The sequence below is a fragment of the Pseudorca crassidens genome, chromosome 10 (genome assembly GCF_039906515.1).
Source record: "Pseudorca crassidens isolate mPseCra1 chromosome 10, mPseCra1.hap1, whole genome shotgun sequence".
Lineage (NCBI taxonomy): Eukaryota > Metazoa > Chordata > Mammalia > Artiodactyla > Delphinidae > Pseudorca > Pseudorca crassidens.
Window position 1 is genome coordinate 56,973,369 of NC_090305.1, and position 19,201 is coordinate 56,992,569.

The 19,201-nt window shown below is 44.0% G+C and overlaps 1 protein-coding gene across 25 annotated transcripts in view; it reads left to right on the top strand.

Moving 5' to 3' along the window:
- Positions 1-19,201, top strand: part of ARPP21 (cAMP regulated phosphoprotein 21) — a 181,296-nt gene that overhangs the window by 108,339 nt on the left and 53,756 nt on the right. For 23 of the 25 annotated variants that reach the window (XM_067753689.1, XM_067753692.1, XM_067753687.1 and 20 more), the window contains 5 exons: positions 3,465-3,698; positions 10,689-10,870; positions 11,889-11,993; positions 12,918-13,178; positions 16,573-16,699. In XM_067753689.1, the coding sequence (XP_067609790.1) occupies positions 3,465-3,698; positions 10,689-10,870; positions 11,889-11,993; positions 12,918-13,178; positions 16,573-16,699 (909 nt within the window). The remainder of the gene's footprint in view (positions 1-3,464; positions 3,699-10,688; positions 10,871-11,888; positions 11,994-12,917; positions 13,179-16,572; positions 16,700-19,201) is intronic. The other 2 variants (XM_067753707.1, XM_067753709.1) reach the window with 1 other exon arrangement.

The window sequence follows — 19,201 nt, forward strand, 5'->3', positions numbered from 1 at the left end:
CTCAGGGTGCTCCCTCCCTAGGGAGTGAATGCTCATTCCCTCCTCCAAGGGACTCTTCCCTTGCCCTTTCCTTTCTGCCCCATCCCTTTCCTGGATTTCTATTTTGCTTTGCCTTATGATCTCTTTTCCAATCTCTTTCCATTTTTCCCTTTTCCTGTGTCCCTCTTGAGGGTTCATCTGAGGCTTTCACCCAGCCACCCTAGTGTCTTTGGTCTACACCTCCCACCAGCTGCCCCTCAGGGTCCAGCTTCAATTTCTGAGCATCCCATTATGAGGAGCATTGAATTTCTGTGCAGTATCTCCTAGAACTTGGCATAGGCCTGGTCAGGGCCCTGGTCCTACCTGGTTCTTGCTGGAATGACTTTAGGGTAAACACATGACCTGCAGGCTTCAAGCTTGGTTCCTGAAGTTGCGTTGCCTGGGTTTGAACTCAGACTCCTCCACGCACTAACTGCACTTGGGAAATTTACTTAATGTCTCTGAGGATCAGCTCTCAGCTGCAAAATGAGGTTGCTATGAAAAGTAGATTAGATAATTCATATAACGTGATTAACACTGTTTGTCACATAGACATACTGTTTAAATATTTGCCGTTGCTGTCACTAAGTCCCTAAACGAGGAAACACAAACCACTCTCAGCACCCAAAGTAGTAAAGTTCTCAAATATTAATTTTTTTTTTAATCTGTGAACACTTCTAGTCCTGTGCCTTTTATCACCATTGGTAGCAGCCATTTTTGATCAAGAATTTCAGTAATGCTGGCTACGTGTCGAATACTGCTTTACCTGATTCTAGGTGATGGATGTTTAGAAACTGGTCAGAGCTGGTTATACACCAGCCAGCCTGCAGGGTGATTGCTGAGCCATCGCTCCAGGGAGGTCTGACTGCCTCCATCTTTGCAAGTGTTGAGAGTTTAAGCCAAATTTGATTTTCCTCCTTCCCTTCTTTTAACCTGTGGGATCAAATCATTTCCATTATCTTTACCTTGTCTCCTCATTATTCCTGTTGAAGCTGCTGCTTTTTCTCAGCCAGCAGAAGGAAATATTGTCAATCAGTGATGAATGGCCATCTTCTAAAAGCCAAAATGAAGTCATCTTTTGGATTTTGTTGAGGCACGTTAGTCTCTGTGTATCAATCTCCACCACCAGCGCACACGCCCAGCATGGTGTTGGATGCCTTGTTAGCCCCGACTTTTTCTTACTGTCTAACCCCTCAGCCTGGATGTGGGCTGAGTCAGTTGTGTATGAGCTTCGTCGTCTGGGGTCAGGAAGTGTTATTGTATTATTACTGTTCTTGCTGTTGTTGTTGACGCTGCTAAGTGTCAAACTTGGGCTGTAGCATCAAATCATGGGCACAAGTCCACAAACGCACGCACTGGGGCAGTGACTGCAGGATCAGACGTGTCAGCCATGTGGTCTGAAAACTACTCTTAGTATTTCCACATTTCCTTTTATCCTTCATTTTTCTGCCCATACATTATTCAGAAACCCATCAGCATTAGTTAGATGGAACATCCTGAATTCATCTGAAACTTGATCATTCTGAATAATAAAGTCATGGAAAAAGCAGAGAAGGTTCCCACCTGAGAACACTGGTGGCAGTCGGTGTTGGGTCATGGTTAAATCTAGATCATTCTGCCTGGATCACATCCCAGCTCTGTCACTGTCTACCTGTATGAGTTGACTTCAGTTAGCTGCCTTTTCTGTGCTTCCATTTCCCTATCTATCTAGGCAGTATAGTCCTTATGATTACAATGTTTATCAGGTTACCCACACATACTAAATGCTCAGTAAATATCACTGTCCTTCTTCTCAAAAATTACCGCACTCTCCAATGGCCCCTCTTCTCTGCAATCACATGTTGTATTCCTCTCATGTATTTAAGAACTTGAAAAAGAGTAGACACATGTATATGTATAACTGAATCACTTGCTGTACACCTGAAACTAACACAACATTGTTAATCAATTATACTCCAATATAGAATAAAAAATTTTTCAATAAAAATAAAATAAAAAGGTCTTCAATTTACCATAATTTAGAACTCCATATTCTCATTAAAGATGACAAATCACTTACTATTCCTTTAACCACTTATTAGTACTGGAATAAGTTAGGGCTGTAGAGTTGAAATTCATACGTCAGCCACACTTTTTATTATTAAAAATGCTGAGAATTTTAGAAGGAACATAACAAAAACAGTAGAACTAAAAGCCATATCATTTCAAAGATAAACTTCATCACATGTTATTTTGTTACTTATATTCTTCCCAGTATCCACTGTACAGAATATTTTTCCTCTTTATGTTTTGCAGAAAGATAATTTATAAGGCATTATACTAAATATCACTTTGAAAAAAAATGGTTTAATAAAAGAATCTGTGTTCAGAAAAAAAAAAGGTCTTCAGTTTAAGGGCACATTTTAGAATCTTCTAAACAATCTTAACTATTCCTTATATGTGTTAACCTCTAATGACACAGAATAATGCATTTTTAATGACACAAGTCAATAATGTGGGCTGATAGTTTTTAAAGTTTCTTATACTCCGTTCTTTCAAACTGTGATGTCACTCAATCCATCTGTTAGTTTGAATTCACAGATAGAGAAATTTTGCTCAGTGCATTTTCTCTCTGAGGCTCTGGTTAATATTCAGAGCCCAGAACAGCCACAGTCAAGGGTGCTGGAGCTGCTTGGCTCTGGTTGCAGTGAAGAGTGGCTGGTGCCTAATGGACGTGGGCTGTAGCTTTTCTTGTCCACATTGGAGGGAAAGGGGGATGATTAGGGCTGGATTCCATCTTGGGAGCTTCTGCACACTGACCCAGTTACTTACATATTTGAGGAATCTACAGTCCACAAATCTCCCCATGATTCTACTCTTCTGTGTCATCTGAAGGATGCTCAGTCAATATCATGACGGCCAAGCCCTCCTTGGTTCACCTCTTGGTCATATTAACAAGACTTCTGTGAGTATGGGAGGTACAGTGCAGCTCTTAAGCATTTCTAATAGGAATGAGCGAGTTCTTCTACTCACATTTGAGGGAAAAGAACCATCTGCGTGACCACAGACTCCTCCTTAAACTGCAGTCTCTTTAACCTCCATCCCAGTCATTTTACTGTCGTAACTCCAGCTCAGTGAGACATTTCCACTTCATTAGTTACTCAGGGAAATGGGAGTTTTCAGGCCCTGAGTTCCCAGCTTTATGGTACCATTTACCAATTCATCACCCTAGTGGCATGTGAGAAGCCGGAAAGAGAGAGCTCATTCTTAATCTCTCTTTTCCTAGAAATCTGACACATCTGAAAAATATGCAGCAAATATTTCAATCAAATGTGGGAGGGGCATTAGTTAATCTCATCCTGCAGTGCTCACCTCAAATTCTTTAGTGATGGATTCTTTACACTAAGTAGTGGTTTCTTTCCTCTCCTCCGTGTGGAATGATTTGTTGATTTGTGTCTCTCCGGTAGGTTCTGAGTCGTCCAGCAGTGCAGGCTCGTCAGGATCGCTGTCGCGTACCCATCCACCTCTCCAGAGCTCACCGCTGGTCTCGGGCGTGGCAGCCACTTCTCCCGGCTCTGTGACCTACCCAGAGAATGGGATGGGAGGCCAGGTCGCTCACAGCAGCACCAGCTACATCCTCCTTCCACTCGAAGCTGCCACAGGCATCCCACCCGGAAGCATCCTTCTTAATCCACATACAGGTTCGTTCATTACCTCTGCTTTGGCTGAGACATAATATCAGAGGTTTATTCTTGTGTTTGAGCTTATAATTTTGCTAGCAAGTGTTCTGAAAATTCCTGGTGCGTGGGTTGTTGTGTAGGGTCTTGATTTAGGAAGAGCAGATCTATAGAGAGCTGGAATCTATATCTCTGTATCGTTATCAATATTGGTATGTAAATCGAAATACAGATACTTCCCAGAAATATCCGCTTTTCTCTCTGTCCTCTTCCTTGAGCACGGTGTCTCTCACGTATTCCCAGGAGCTAAGATAAGAAACCATGGAGTGAAGAATCAGGATGTACTAATTGAAAATTGATGTTTCTCAGACCAAATCCGTGGTTAGCTTGTTGTTGTGTCAAAAGCATTTTTGCATCCAAGATATTTCAGGAACTTGAGATCTCAGTTGGAGCAGATTTTTCACTACAGAAATTGACTTCCCACCTTAGAACTCCATGCAACTCCCACTGGGAAATAAGGAACAGCAGTGGCAAGAGAATACAGAGGGCAAGTTCTTATGTATTTTAGGGATTTTAGGATTAGACAGGTTTTGGTGGGGTTTGGAAAATCGGCAACTTCATGACTATTGTTTCTTTCATGATGAATGGCCATTTTTTTACTTTTTTTAAATTGAGGTATAGTTTTACAATATTATATAAGTTACAGGTATACAATATGGTGGTTCACAATTTTTAAAAGTTATGCCCCATTTGTAGTTATTGTAAAATATTGGCTATATTCCCTGTGTTGTACAGTATATCTTTGTGGTTTGTTTTATACCTAACAGTTTGTACATCTTACGTTTTTTACTTTTTAAATTTCTCCTGTGGTCAGTTAACTTCCACACTAATTTCAGAGGACCCAGAGCATTGGGCAAATAGACTGATGAACACCTGCTTCATGGGGGAAACTTCTCAACCAGAGGCAATTTTTCCATGCCTCCAAGGCCATTTGGCAATATCTGCAGATAGTTTGATTATCATGACCTAGGGAGGAGGGGCTGCTACTGGCATCTAAGAAGGTAGAGACCAGAGATGCTACTAAACATCTTACAATGCACAGAACAGCCCCTGACACAGGAAGATTATCCAGCCCAATATGTTAGTCGTGCCAGGGCTGGTAAACCCTGGGTTAGAAGGCTTGATTTGACAAGTCACTTCTCTAGAAACCTTTGAAAGAGATTGAAAAAAAAAAATGAATTTTCTCAAAATATATCTGAGGTTTGGTTTAGATTACTTAAAAATGCAGCGCTGGATGGGAATCTCATAAAAGTGATCTGGCTCAATCTTCTCACATGTCTAGTGCTACTAATAAGTAGGAAATTCAGAGAAGCATGACAGTAAAATAGTTACTTGAATAATTGCCACATTTTCATGAAAACATATGGCACATTCTTAAGGAATGGTGTTTGATTGAGACATTTTGAAAATGCCACAAATTTGAGGGAAAAGGAGGCATAATCATTTTATTGAAAACCATTTGAAAGCTTTCAGGTTAGATACTTCTAAGGAGAATATTAGATATCTGGATCAGTGTAAGCACTATAAAGGAAATGAAAAGAAAACCAGGATCATATTCATTACTCTGGGCACAGATCAAAGTATGATCTGACTCTGTCAGCTTTAATTCTTTCACTTTTAATTGAGATGGAAGGTTTGTAGACAAGAGTAGCCACTAAGCATAGTTTTGAGTGTTATGTTTTAACCAAAATTGCAGAGTATTTCGGGAAAGCTCAAAAGAGTATTTTTTAGGGTACAGCGCAGGAATATGATTTGTAATGAAAGCGTGGATGTGTGTGTGTATGTGTATATTATCATCTATAATCTTGTTTATAGAAAAGGAAAGGATGTGCTCTTGGTGCCAAGCCCCAATTACAAATTGGAATGAGTAATTTGGAGCTGTTATTAAAATTTATCCTTTGCAAAAGGATCCTAACTAAAGAAAAGGATCCGATAATACTGTTGAACAACAGAGTTTCCCTACACACATCTCTGATCTGACAAATGCTAGACATAAAACTATCCCTCGACCAGGAGGAAGATGGACTATTCTATTCTGTGATTGAGTGGTGGGATGTAAGGTGAATTGTGATATTTCTTTTTTCCCAGAATGTGTTTATTTTTGTCAATTAAAAATATGCGTGGGGAGACTTCCCTGGTGACACAGTGGTTAAGAATCCGCCTGCCAATGCAGGGGACACGGGTTCGATCCCTGGTCTGGGAAGATCCCACATGCCGAGGAGCAACTAAGCCCATGCGCCACAACTACAGAAACCCGCGTGCATAGAGCTCATGCACTGCAATAGGAGAAGCCACCACGATAAGAAGCCCGCGCACTGCAACGAAGAGTAGTCCCCGCTCGCTGCAACTAGAGAAAGCCCGCAGGCAGCAACAAAGACCCAATGCATCCATTAATTAATTAATTAATTAATTAAAAAAATATGAACAGAAGTTCCCTGGTGGTCCAGTGGTTAGGACTTAAGGCTTTCACTGACGTGGCTCCAGGTTCAATCCCTTGTCAGGGATCTAAGATCCTATAAGTCATGTGGCATGACCAAAACACACACACACACACACACACACACACGCCAGCACATATGAATGTACGTATACATCTATCACGTATCATATATATGTATCTGTGGTGAGTCATGTGCATGTCTGTCTATCAGGCTATCTGATCACTTATTTGACTCTACTATTGAAACTGGAAATTTGCCTCCTTTGGGCTGAAGCTCATCTTTCTCTGGCATTGCTGTGTTCCCCTAGAATCCACACCTCTTACCTTTTCCTAAATACCCTCTGCCAAATATGTGGTAGGAACACTTTGGTATAAGCAACCCAGAGCATATGACTACTTTGCTTCTTATGTGAATTGCCCTTGGCTACATTTCCCTGTTACCTGCACATTCATGAGCCTGTGGGGAGGAACCGTACTTGGTTATATTTTTGGCCTCCCTAGAGTGGATAACAAAGGTCCTCAACAATTACATATTTTTGAAACAATATCTACTATTCATCATATATGCTAATGTGGATAATAGAGCAGCTTTTCATCCAATGTCATATATTTGAGAATGTCCCTCATATGTAAAACAATGATTGATTAAATATCTGTCTTAAGCAGTAATAAGACAAGCAATGATTTGAAATACTAAGGTGCCTGCCAGTCATTTGTCTATTAAATGAAACAAAAATGAAATTTCCTTTGTCAGCACAATTGACTGGGCTCTTACTAGGAACTGAATGTTTGGCAGCTGAAACCAACCCACTCACATACATTCTTGTGGCTCCCCAGATACAACCAGGACTTTTTATTTCGCCTGGCTTTAGACTCAGCTCCCATTTGGTCCATTTCCAACTCTAAACCTGCGTTGGCTGTTGTTTCTTTGCTTTGCAGGCATCTGGATGAGGGAATCAGAGGCTCTTTCTCAAAGTTATCCCTGGACCACATCTTCATCCTTGCCAGGCAAGCCTGGGTTTGACTCTTGAGAATGATCTTCCTCCAGCCGTCTTGGACTCAGCCTCAGTTTGGAAATTTCTAGCTGAAAGCTCATCTTTGGCTATTTTCTTTCAACTCAGTGCTATCCAGAGATGTCAACAGGTGTTGGCATCCCTCAAGTGCTCGTTAGTGCCGTGTGTGTTGTTTTGCCATTTTGCTTTGCTTTCATCTGGCAGGAGTCCAGGAGCATGAGATGGAAGAACACGCCATCTGCAGGGACTTGACTTTGAGCCGCCTTTGAGGGCTGGTCTCTTTCAAATGCTTCCATAAACTATGCTGTTTTTGTTTTTCACAGGACTTCTAGAATCGATTTATCCAAAGTGCTTCCACCTTTCGATTAAATGCACCATGAAGTTTTTGTGTGCTGTCTAGAAATGTATCTTTGCAAGTCCTGAATCAGTCTCTGCTTATCCATAATCATCAGCTCCCTAATCATTTGATTGCTCACCTTCTAAGGACTAGGAAAGGAAAATATTTTTCCCATCATCCCTTCCCTTTCTTTTTAAATAATACCCTTCTGCCGGGTACATGGTAGCAGTGCTTTGGTATTGGAAACCAAGAGCATATGATTACTTTGCTTCTAGTGTGAACTGCCCTTGGATTCATTTCCTTATTACCAGCACATTGGTAAGCTCTTTGGGAGGAGGAGTCCTACTTAGTTTCTCGTCTTTTGTTTTGCATCCCTGGAATGGGTAACAAAGCTTTAGTCACCATGCAGGGGCTCAATCATTATATATTAGTAACATAATGTCTGCTGCACATTACACACATTGATGTGAATAGTGGAGACGTTTTTCACCTAAAGTTATGTATTTGAGAGCGACGGACGCTCTGCATTCAATCCTTTTCTCTGCCCTGGCTCAGCTCACCACACTGGCTTACCTCTGTCACTACACTCTCTTTACCTGCTAACACCCATTCCAAGGCCTGCTGGACACGCTTCCGCAGTTCTGACATGAAAACGTCTGCTAAGCGGAATAGTCCTAGAGCTAGTGAGTCTTTTTCTTTTGATTTTCAGCCACTGTCATTCAAGCTAATTGCCTGGATTCAGTCGTAATTGCATCTGGATTGGTAAACAAGGTAGAATACCGAGAAGCCACCGTAGCCTGACTTGAAAACCAACAGTCAGTCATCCCGGCCCTCTTAGAAAATTGTTTTTGGTCTCTTCCCTGGCATCCATCTGACTTCTTTCATTTTCCTCAGTTCTCTCCACCATTCCTTGGTGAGCATAAGAATCAACCTTTTATACTACCTTCTCTTTCTAGAAGAACCTGCCATCTCTCTCTACCCAAGTGAATTCTTAGTACTTTCCACATGCGGTTATTTAGAAATCTTTCTTTCTTCTGGTCCACAGCACAATAATAATATTTTAAACAGAGGGTCTAAAATTTATCGAAAATGGCATCTGAATATTTTGCTGTTATATTTTCACCCTAAATATGGTCAGTTTTTCACACTTCCTTAATTCTCACTGGGGTAAATCAAAAGTCACAGACATGGTAAAGAGCCTTTTCTTTTTAGTTTTCCATCCGTGTGTGTGTGTGAGCTTAGAGTGAGGTTGACTTTGAAATGATTTTGTATGAAGTTGCTGTGATAATTTTTTTTAAATGTTCGGTACCTAAAATTTTCCTCTTCCCTATTAAGATACACAGAGAGGAGACAAGTAAGGATTAGAACCCCAAATGGGCTAATAGATTTTTTTAAATTGACCTTTTTTTCATCCTTTCCCAAACTGCTGGGTTTTGCAGGGGAAAAAAAAATGGGTTGCAGATTTTAAATTCAGAAGAGTTATTTTGGAAAAAAGAACAATAATTTAAAACAATAAAATATAGCTAAAATTAAGTAACAGTGATAGGAAAACAAGTGCTTATGAAGAACATTTAAAAAAAAAAAAAAAAACCTCTAAATTTAGTCATTGTTCTCTGACTAAAATTCTGGCACATTTGCTTTTCCATCACATCGTGTTGTGATTGGTTATGAAACCGTTGTTAGAACTCCTGTGGTTCTGGCGGGTATGTTCTTGAATATGCAGCACGTAAGGTTACTTGTTGCATACATACACACATACACATGTATATAAATATTTGGGAGGGTACTGAAAATTTGGGGACTGCTAAAGCTTTCATGTCAGTTCCTAACTGAGCTGAAATCAAGTCCACTGCTCTTTCGCTGTAAGCACCTTGCCCATCTTTTCCCCCAGATTCTGATTCTTCTTTATTTGCCAATCCTGGGGGTGATTCCACCTTGAAACACGGCCCCCACCTCTCCAAACTTCTCATGTGTTGATGGATAATTTTCAGTTACAATTGGATTTTTTTCATGGTACCTCGTTGTACCATGTACTCATTAAGCAAACTTGGATAATTCACTTAAGTTGTGTGGTATGATGGGAGGTGAATGGACCAGGGCCATTTCCTGGGTGTCTCACTTACTGCTTTGTGTATTTCTGAATAAATTGCTTGGGCCCTCCAAACTTTGATTGTCTCGTCTCTAAAGTGGAATGAGATTGCACACCTGTGGGGCTCTTGGAAGAGAAGACCATGGATGTAAGGTGCCTGTTGCTGCACCTTCCATATTGGAAATCCATTTCTTCTCTCCCTTACCTCCTTTCTCTCTCTTTCATTTGCTGCCCTTTAATCTCTTCCTTTCACCTCCTTATTCCTGTAATCTTCCTGGTGGGCCTTCATTTCCTCTTCTGAAACATAGGGAGATGATACCTACCTTCCTCAGAGGCCCAGTGAGGTTCCAGTGATACTGTTTTGTAAACCATAAAATACTCCTCAAATAGTAGGAACAATAACAGTGAACCAAGCCATTATCTCAAAAGGCAAAATAATGTATATTTGCTCTGCCATGACAAGATGATTCTGTGATGGGTTTATTATGCATCACCTTCAGAATCTCTATCCCCTCCCCTGTGTACTCCTGCTTGTGAGAGAAGCGAGTGAATGCATGTGGTATATCCTGGTTGTATATATATTTGTGGAACTGATAATGATTCTAAGTTGGTGACCAGCCCAGTGGAAGCAAAACAAATATATTGGTAAACACTGAGTCACTGAATGTCGCCAGAGCCGTATAAACGGAAAGCAGCCCTTATATTTCAGTGTAAGTTATCTCGCTGGTAGCTGTGAGGTGCAGGGCAGCAAGACACAGGACTTGGTGAAGGTTGCGTCTCCACAGGCCTTCTGCACTGGGTGCCACTGTACAGATGCACTTAGCTTTGGCAAATTGCCTTGAAGGTGATGGATTCATTTGCGGCTTCTTTAAGTTGCTGTGGGCTTACGCTGTTACCTCGCTCAGCCTGATGGGTCATAAACAGTCAAGTCTTCACACTGGCAAAGCCTCCAGTGTCCTGGACTTCCCCTGCCCCTTTGCTTTAGGTTCCATTTTTGAGTATCTGTCGGAGTGGTTCTTTGTGCCAAAGGAGAGCTTGAGAAGTTTACCTTGACCAAGGTGTGATTCCACTGCAGGCCAGCCCTTCGTGAATCCCGATGGAACCCCCGCCATATACAACCCCCCCACCAGCCAGCAGCCCCTGCGAAGCGCGATGGTGGGGCAGCCCCAGCAGCAGCCCCAGCAGCAGCCCTCCCCGCGACCCCAGCAGCAGGCCCAGCCACCCCAGACGCAAATGGCAGGCCCACTGGTCACTCAGGTAAGAGCTGGTGGGAAGGCAGGGAGGGGAAGTGCTCGGAGACGCAGACTGCACCAGCCTCAGCGATGCGGTGCGTCAGGACGAGGCGATATTTTCCATGGGTGCCAGTCCCATCCACTCAACTCCATAATAAAACCTGGCAGCCTAGAGCCCTTGGTTTCAGGTTGACAGGACTTCAGCTGGAGCCTTAAGCTTAGGTAGAGACGAGGGCCCCGTCCAGTGACTCGCATGGTGAAGCATGGTACTTGGGAAAATGAATGACAAGTCTTGTCTTAGATCTAGATGCTGCTTTTATGTGTCAAGGAGCCTGTACTGTCCAGGGGACTGAACTCAAGCCCATCCAGGCCATTGTGTCACCTTGCTCACCCATTCCTAATGCAGATCAGGTGGCCTGACTGTTCATTTGTCTCTTGGAGAGACATTGGGCTGTCCTCCTTTTCTAGGGCAACACATGGAAATGTTCAGAAACCTGAAGTGTTCCAGGCAGGTTGCCAGGGTGAACCTCTTTATTTTATTTATTTATTTTTTTTTGGCCACAGTGGGCGGCATGCAGGGATCTTGGCTCCTGGGCCTGCAATGTAAGCAGAGTCTTAACCACTGGATGGCCAGGGAAGTCCCCTGAACCTCATTTTTTTTGTTCGTTTTTTCTTACTTTTTAGTACTTGGACTATATTTTTAGACCCAGGGATCTGACCACCACCAACAACATGAGAAGTATCACAATAACTTCTGTTTTTTTAATTGAACGAAAGATTCTTTACTCTCTATAGTGCTTTACAATTTTCAAAAGTTTCACACACAGGACTTCATATCTGAGCAGCAAGCCTCCCTCAAGGCTGGCTGGCGCTGGTCTGCCTGCATTGGCTTCCTGTTGGTGGCTGGTGCCCCTCTCTGGAGTGCACTGAACCAGGAGGACCTGTGAGGGGGACGGTGGAGTGCTTCAGATGCTATCGCCTTCCGGTGGGATTTCAACCCCCAGTATTTCCCTGTTACCTGACAAGCTTTTTCTTTCCTCCAGTCTGTCCAGGGGCTGCAGGCTTCCTCCCAGTCAGTGCAATACCCAGCTGTGTCTTTTGCTTCCCAGCATCTCCTGCCCGTGTCTCCGACGCCGCAGTTCCCCATGGTACTGTATCATGTGGGGATGACTTTTCACCTGGGAGAGCATATTCACTGGTTTGACTACTTTCTTGTGCAGGGCAGGCTGATGCTGGGTGGGTGCCCTGGGCTGACTGTAAGGGGGGAGGTGGTGTGTGAATGTCTCATTCTCCAAAATAATGCTTTCCTTTCTGTCATCTGTCCCATATTTAGTGCCTCTGCAGTGGTACCCTTTTAAGAGTTTGCAAGCTAAGCGGGAATTGAATGTCCTCAGAGTTACATGTCAGGAACAGAGAGACACATGAGCTTGGTGTGAGGGTTGGGAAATATCTTAAAAGTCAATATCCAGATGGTAACTGACATCACCCTGTGCTCCTGATACAGGTGTTCCCCTAGAATCCCAATCCTCCAATGGCCTCTCATTTCTCCTCAATGTACTAGGTCCTTTTGGACAACAAGAGTGAGCATTGTCCCTGAACATCAGGCCAGGCCAGTGACTAATTACTCTTTAACGTGCAAATGAAACCCCACTGATGACACCAGTTCTTTGTGGCAGCCATGGGCAGCACAAGTCCTTCTGCGTCCTCCAGAAGGCAGATCCTATGGTTACTGCTGGTAGACCAGATGACCCTCCAGGACAGAGCCCCAAATACTTCTTGTCTCAGTGCCATCCTGAGGATCCCAAGCCCTCAGTGAAAAAAATAATAATTTGTTTCCACTGAAAGAGGGAGATACGGGTCAAACTGTTTGCCATCTCTAATCCTCAAGATGATTAAAATCTGTCTTCTCTTGCTATGTTCTCTTGGTGTTCTGAACAGAGAATTCCTTTCGTTTATTTTTTCCAAATTGTTCTCCCTCCGTCTCCCATAAGGACAAGCCTGTGTCCTATGTCTGCCACTCCCATTCCTCAGCCACTCTTGCTGACGCCCTGGTTTCTCTCCATGGCTTGCAGAGAGAGGATGTGACCACGCAGTTTGGCCAGATGAACCTGAGCCGGCAGTCCTCGGGGGAGACTCCCGAGCCCCCAGCCGGCCCTGTCTACACACCGTCCCTCCTGCCGCAGCCCACCCAGCAGCCAAGCTACGTCATCGCCTCCACAGGCCAGCAGCTCCCAACGGGGGGCTTCTCGGGCTCTGGCCCTCCCATCTCCCAGCAAGTCCTCCAGCCCCCTCCCTCGCCCCAGGGATTTGTGCAACAGCCTCCACCCACACAGGTAAGTGTGCTTTTTCTCACACCTGTGACCCAGAGCTGGTTGCTGGTGCATCTTGACCTCTGTTTCCATGTAGAATATCACCAGCTCAACTCACCTCGCTCTTGTGGTCCATACTGATACTCCCAGCCTACAGGACCCGGTCTGTCGCATTCATCAGTTGTGTGAAGTCTTGGGGGCTCAGAAAGTAAGTTTAATGACGCAGACCCGTGTCCCTGGTACCAGGGGAAGTGGCCCATTTTCCAGGCTGTTTGTGCAGAGGCCATGGGAGAGCATTGCCCTCCAGCAGGATGTCAGCTCACTGGGGTGATGGCCCAGGGAGGGAAAGCCTCGGGGAAGAAAGGGGAAGGCCAGCTCCTGGGGGACTTTCATCTCTCTTGCTGCTGCTCTGGAAATGTGTTGTTTCCTTTCTTATCCATTCATAAGCATTTTCTGGAGCTTTTCTGGGGCTCCTCTCTGAATATAAAGGAGGAAGCTAAGCCCCATCCACTGTCCTCTCCACTCCCCTGGGGAGCGGGGCTCCTGCACATGCTCACAGGTAGCCATTAATCATATTTAATTGACTTGAGCATGTAAGACACCACAGATCACTGATTTTTACTGTCTTCTCAAAGACTGATTATGTGTTACTCTTCACCACCAAACATCTCTGGGGCTCTCCTGGGTATCCCTTGCAGAATATTGCAAGTGATTACTGTCAAGATGTAAAATGCACAGAAGCTTTTCTGGTCCATTTTCAAGGCATGCATATCCCAAGCAAATTCCATCCTAATTATGAAATATTGCATTGGATGAGCCATTTAAAGTACAGTGTCACCTTCGTATCATTTGTGGTGTGGCACTGCCTTAACATCTTGAATAAATTATTTTCTTTTCCAGCCATGCAGAATCCTCCACCATGAAATGATTTTCACCCAGTTGTTCATTTTATTTTGAGTGATAATTAATAGTCAATCTTTAGTTGCCTTCTATGTAATGTAGTAGTGTTGCTGGTAGGGTTTAAGGAGATGTTAAAAATAATTTTGAGTTACAGGAGAAAGGACCTCATTGATATATTAATTATTTTACTAATAAATATTTACTTTAATTATCAGGGAAAAGTAGTTTAACTCTTTTAGCCTAAATAGCATCTGTCACCCTTTTCTGATGTCAAAGAGAAGAGTTGGCAGAATATTTAATTGAAGACTTTTTTAAAAAAATGCCCTTCCTTGATTGAAGGAATTTCAATAATTAGTGCACTACAAGAGCAAAGACAACTCAGAGCTTTGGTGTGTCTGCAACAGAAATGCTTTCATTCCCTCTCCAACAGATTTAAAAATAGAAAGAGGGACGGAAGAAAAAAAAAAGGAAAACAGATGCTCATGAGCAGTCTGGACATCTGTGAACTTCTTTGTAAAAGTACCACAGATAAAGGTATAGGATATAACCCACAGTGATTGTCAATTTAGTAAACATTTTAAAACTCAGTTACTCAATTATGTATAGTGTTGAAAAGAACACTTGAGATACAGTCCATGGGCATATATGGAAATACGTTATGTTTATGCAGAAAATGACCTATTTAATAACCTTAAAGGTCAATTTTGTCTGATTCGGGTGAATGCTTTCTGAACGCCCACTGGAAGGGTGAAGCAAAAATGTATGGACAAGGGCTTCCCTGGTGGCGCAGTGGTTGGGGGTCCGCCTGCCGATGCGGGGGACACGAGTTCGTGTCCCGGTCTGGGAGGATCCCGCGTGCCGTGAAGCGGCTGGGCCCATGAGCCGTGGCCGCTGAGCCTGCGCATCCGGAGCCTGTGCTCTGCGACGGGAGAGGCCACAGCAATGAGAGGCCCGCGTACCGCAAAAAAAAAAAAAAAAAAAAAAATATGGACAAGGCAAAGAGGGAAAATAAAATAGCCATAAAATTCACAGTTCTTCAACAGGTGGCTCCTAATGTTATTCTAAGCAGATAATCCTTGCAGGCTGTGTACTGGCACACCTCTGCTTACACTTTAAAGAAGCTGATAGAAGAAAAGTCAGAGGCCTGTAAATAAAAAAGTAATCGATTAATAAGAAAACAGGGCTTCCCTGGTGGTGCAGTGGTTAAGAATCCACCTGCCAATGCAGGGGACACGGGTTCGAGCCCCGGTCCGAGAAGATCCCTCATGCCGCGGAGCAACTAAGCCTGGGCACCGCAACTACTGAGCCTGCGCTCTAGAGCCTGTAAGCCACAACTACTGAAGCCTGCCCTCCTAGAGCCCATGCTCAACAAGAGAAGCCACCACAATGAGAAGCCCGGGCACCACAAGGAAGAGTAGCCCCCGCTCGCCGCAACTAGAGAAAGCCCACGTGCAGCAACAAGACCTATCGCAGCCCAAAATAAATAAATAAATTTCTAAAAAATAAGAAAACAGCCTTAATATAAATGACCTGAGGCAGGCAAGGAAGTCTTTCCAGGTCAGGAGACATTTGATTTGAATCTTATTGGAAGTAATTAGAGTATTTTCAATCATTCTTAGTCATTAGAAAGTGACAGAAGGTGACATGAACAGTATTTTTAACATATGTCCCTTTTAAAACTGAACATCCATTTTCTGGGATACCAGCTATGTGCCAATCACTCTGAAAAGTGCTTTGCTGTGCCTCCCCATATTTCATAATTTCATCCTCTGATTCTTTTAGGCAGGAGATCAGCAGATTTCATGACCTACCTGTGTTTCCATTAGCAAAACAATTCAAGTTAATGATCATATTTAAAACTACGTAAAAATGTGTTGTTGTAGATGACTGTTTCATTCACTCTTGTTTCATTCACTCTTGTTTAAAAAGCACAAAATTCAGCACCTTAAGACAATCACCATTGTATTGCTCACAGCCAGGTCGGCAGTTTGAGCAGGACTTGGCAGCGATGGCTCGCCTCTGCACCACATGTGGCTTGACTGGGCCTGAAAGATCCCAGGTGGCCTGACTTACATGCTGCAGTGTTGGGGTCTTGGCTGGGCTGCCTCTGTTCTCCACATGGCCTCTTTCTCCAGCTGGGTAGCCTGGACTTCTGCTGGTGGCTGGGTTCTCTTCTGAAAGAGTGGAAGCTGCAAGTCTTCTTAAGGATCAGGCTTACAAGTCTCAGAAGTCATCATTTCTGTCTCATGGCATTGGTCAAAGCAAGACAGAGCCAGCTCAGATTCATGGCTTTCGGGAGTAGATTTCACCTTTTCATGGGAGCAGTAATGCGCGCGCGCGCGCGCGCGCGCGCGCGCGCGCGCGCGCACACACACACACACACACACACACAGGCATGGTGGCCGTCTTTGCAATCTACTGTACTCACATTATGTCATATGATGACAGTATTTTATGTTTCAAAATGTTACTCCATTTACAGCTCTCATTTCCTGCCATTGTTCCCTTTCTTCCACAGATGCCTGTATATTATTATCCATCTGGTCAGTACCCTACCTCAACCACGCAGCAGTACCGGCCCATGGCCTCTGTTCAGTTCAGTGCTCCGAGAGGCCAGCAGATGCCACAGACAGCACAGCAAGCAGGTACTTGGAATCCGTTTCCCATTTTCTCCTCCAACTCAGTTATTTTGCACATAAATCTCTCAGCTGTCCTCTTTGGATGAGTATCCAAGCTTGGCAATTTAAATCAGCTCATTTCCCTTTCCCAGAGAAGATAAAGGAGCATTTGATTAACTCCATGTGGAAAAGTGACAGGTCCAAGGAGGAGAAGCCCATGTCACGCCAGCATCCCTAGCATCCCCAGCGTTCCTAGCGTGCATGTGAAACGCGGTCTCCGTAAATGACTTGAGGATCCTCTTAGTTTCTCTGAAAGCAGAGCCAGCTACATCCCTATCTTCCTAGTTCATACTTTTTTCCCCCTTTTCAACCTGAAGAGACTTCTCCCCTGTTCGTAAGGCTAGGGCACCAAATTAGGTCGTTTCTGTAGCATCCTAGAAAGCAGCGTTTTGAGAAGAAGGCCACTGACACTGCAGCCTGTGTCCCGATGGAACTCAGACCCTGGCTTATGGTCTGGAGGGCCACAGCCTCCTGCGGCAGCCGCTGTGCAGTGGGAAGGGGGGCCGAGGCACTGTCCGAGAGTGAGTAGCAGGTCTCACAGTGAACCGGTCTCTTTCCCTACTGTGTCACACTCCTGATGGGATGCCGCGACCCCGACAGCAGCAGGAAGCCGGCAGGCCTCAGTGACCTGTGCTAGGGAGACATTTGTGTCCTTTCTGCTGCCCACACGGCAGAGAAAACCGCTGATGGTCCTGCTGAAGACCGCCTGGCTGGGGCACCCTGCCTTCCGTGAGTAGGGCAGCATGTTAGAGCCCACACTCCCATCTGCCACCCAGTTTCTACACTGGACGTATGTATGTGCATCTGTAATGTGTACAATATGCCTGTGTGATATCTACAGGAAATGGACAGTTTTTTTACGTTATGACAAAAAGCACCATCCTTGCCAAGGATGAATACCAACCCCCACTGAATACTCACGCTGATGCTGCTAGCATTTTGTCACCTTGGAGGGGTCATTTAATTCCTCCGTGGTGGGGGTAGCTGTATATTCTTTAGTTCATCTCATGGCTTAAAGTCTGTGGGAGAAGAAGGAGATGCATATAGCAGCCAACCAGACTATGTCTTATTTTCAACACTGTATCAGTTTGGGGAAGGATATATTTTGACCTCTGAATTGGCTTTACACTTTTACAGTCATGAGAGCACTAAAGGATTGCTAATTATTAGTTACTTTAAGACAAGCATTTGGCCATATTTTCTCTGACTGTTGGAAGATGGTATTATCTCTATCATTCTGGTGGTAACTGTGCTATCAATTTAGATATAGACTCTAGTAACGTGTTGTTTGCATTCTTGAACCGTCTTTTTTTTTTTTCCTGCTCGTGTTATCTAAGAGTTAATTTATAATCTTCTAGCTATTGGTCCAGAGGCTATAGCAAAGTTTTCCTTTTGGTTGCCACTGCCTTTAGAAGAAGAAAGATGCCAATATCTAATTATAATGATTTTTTTTAAATTTAGTTTAGTGCCACTGTTTGAGAGTTTTCTGAAGGATATTTCAGTCTTGTGTTAGGGTATAGTTCACATACAGGAATGCAGGTCCAGACGTGCAGCATCCCACTGTCCCGTGAACTCTGGGTCTGTGTGAAGTGCTGAGAAAGTTGGACGAATATGTTAACTGGGCAACAGAATAAGATTCAGAACAAGCCTCGGGCTCCCCACGGACGCTTCCCCGCTACCTTCACTGATGCATGTCAACCCAAGGGAGAATCCACATGACCTTTTCTTACCCTTTTTAAAACACTGTAGGGGAATTTGGGGATGCAGAAACCACCCTCCCCATCTTGAGGAGACCTAACTGTGGCTTTTGTGACAACCCAGTGGCTTTGACTTGTCCCATGCCCCACATCACCAGGGAACTGCCACCCCAAGGCAAGTTAATGACACGTAATTAGAAGAAAGCATTCTAAGTCAGTATCTTGCTCAAAATAGCAGCCGGTGCTTCAGGTGTCAAGGAAGTGAGTGGCAGCTAATGTGCCTGTGAGGGTGGGGAGCTGAGAAATGCAAAATGATACATGCACAGTATCTTCCCTGAGAGTGATGACATCAGTATACACATGTAGACCCTTGTGCTCCTAGCGTGGTGGCCATCACAGCTGACATCAGGCCGAAAATCCCCCTGTGGTTTCCACCTCTGCTGAATTTACTGAGTGTTTGGGAAGGCAGACCGTGTCCCCAGATCTCACTGAGAATCACCTCTGCCAATAAAATCCAAGGAACACAGCTTGGCGATGGCTCTGTGACGGTGGAAGGGGGCTCTGGGCCCTACAGCTGGGAAGCTTTTCGCTGAGCTTAGTGACACCATCAGCAACTTCCCAAAGGGACATACATAGAGGAGTTATTTGGGGGAACAACTCCATGTCCGTGGACTGCCTCATAGAGGAAAGAGCCTCTTAATTAAGCCTGTGTGTTAACCAATTTATCATAATGACATAAACATGCTTACTAGTTTTGCCTTTATTTCCTGGC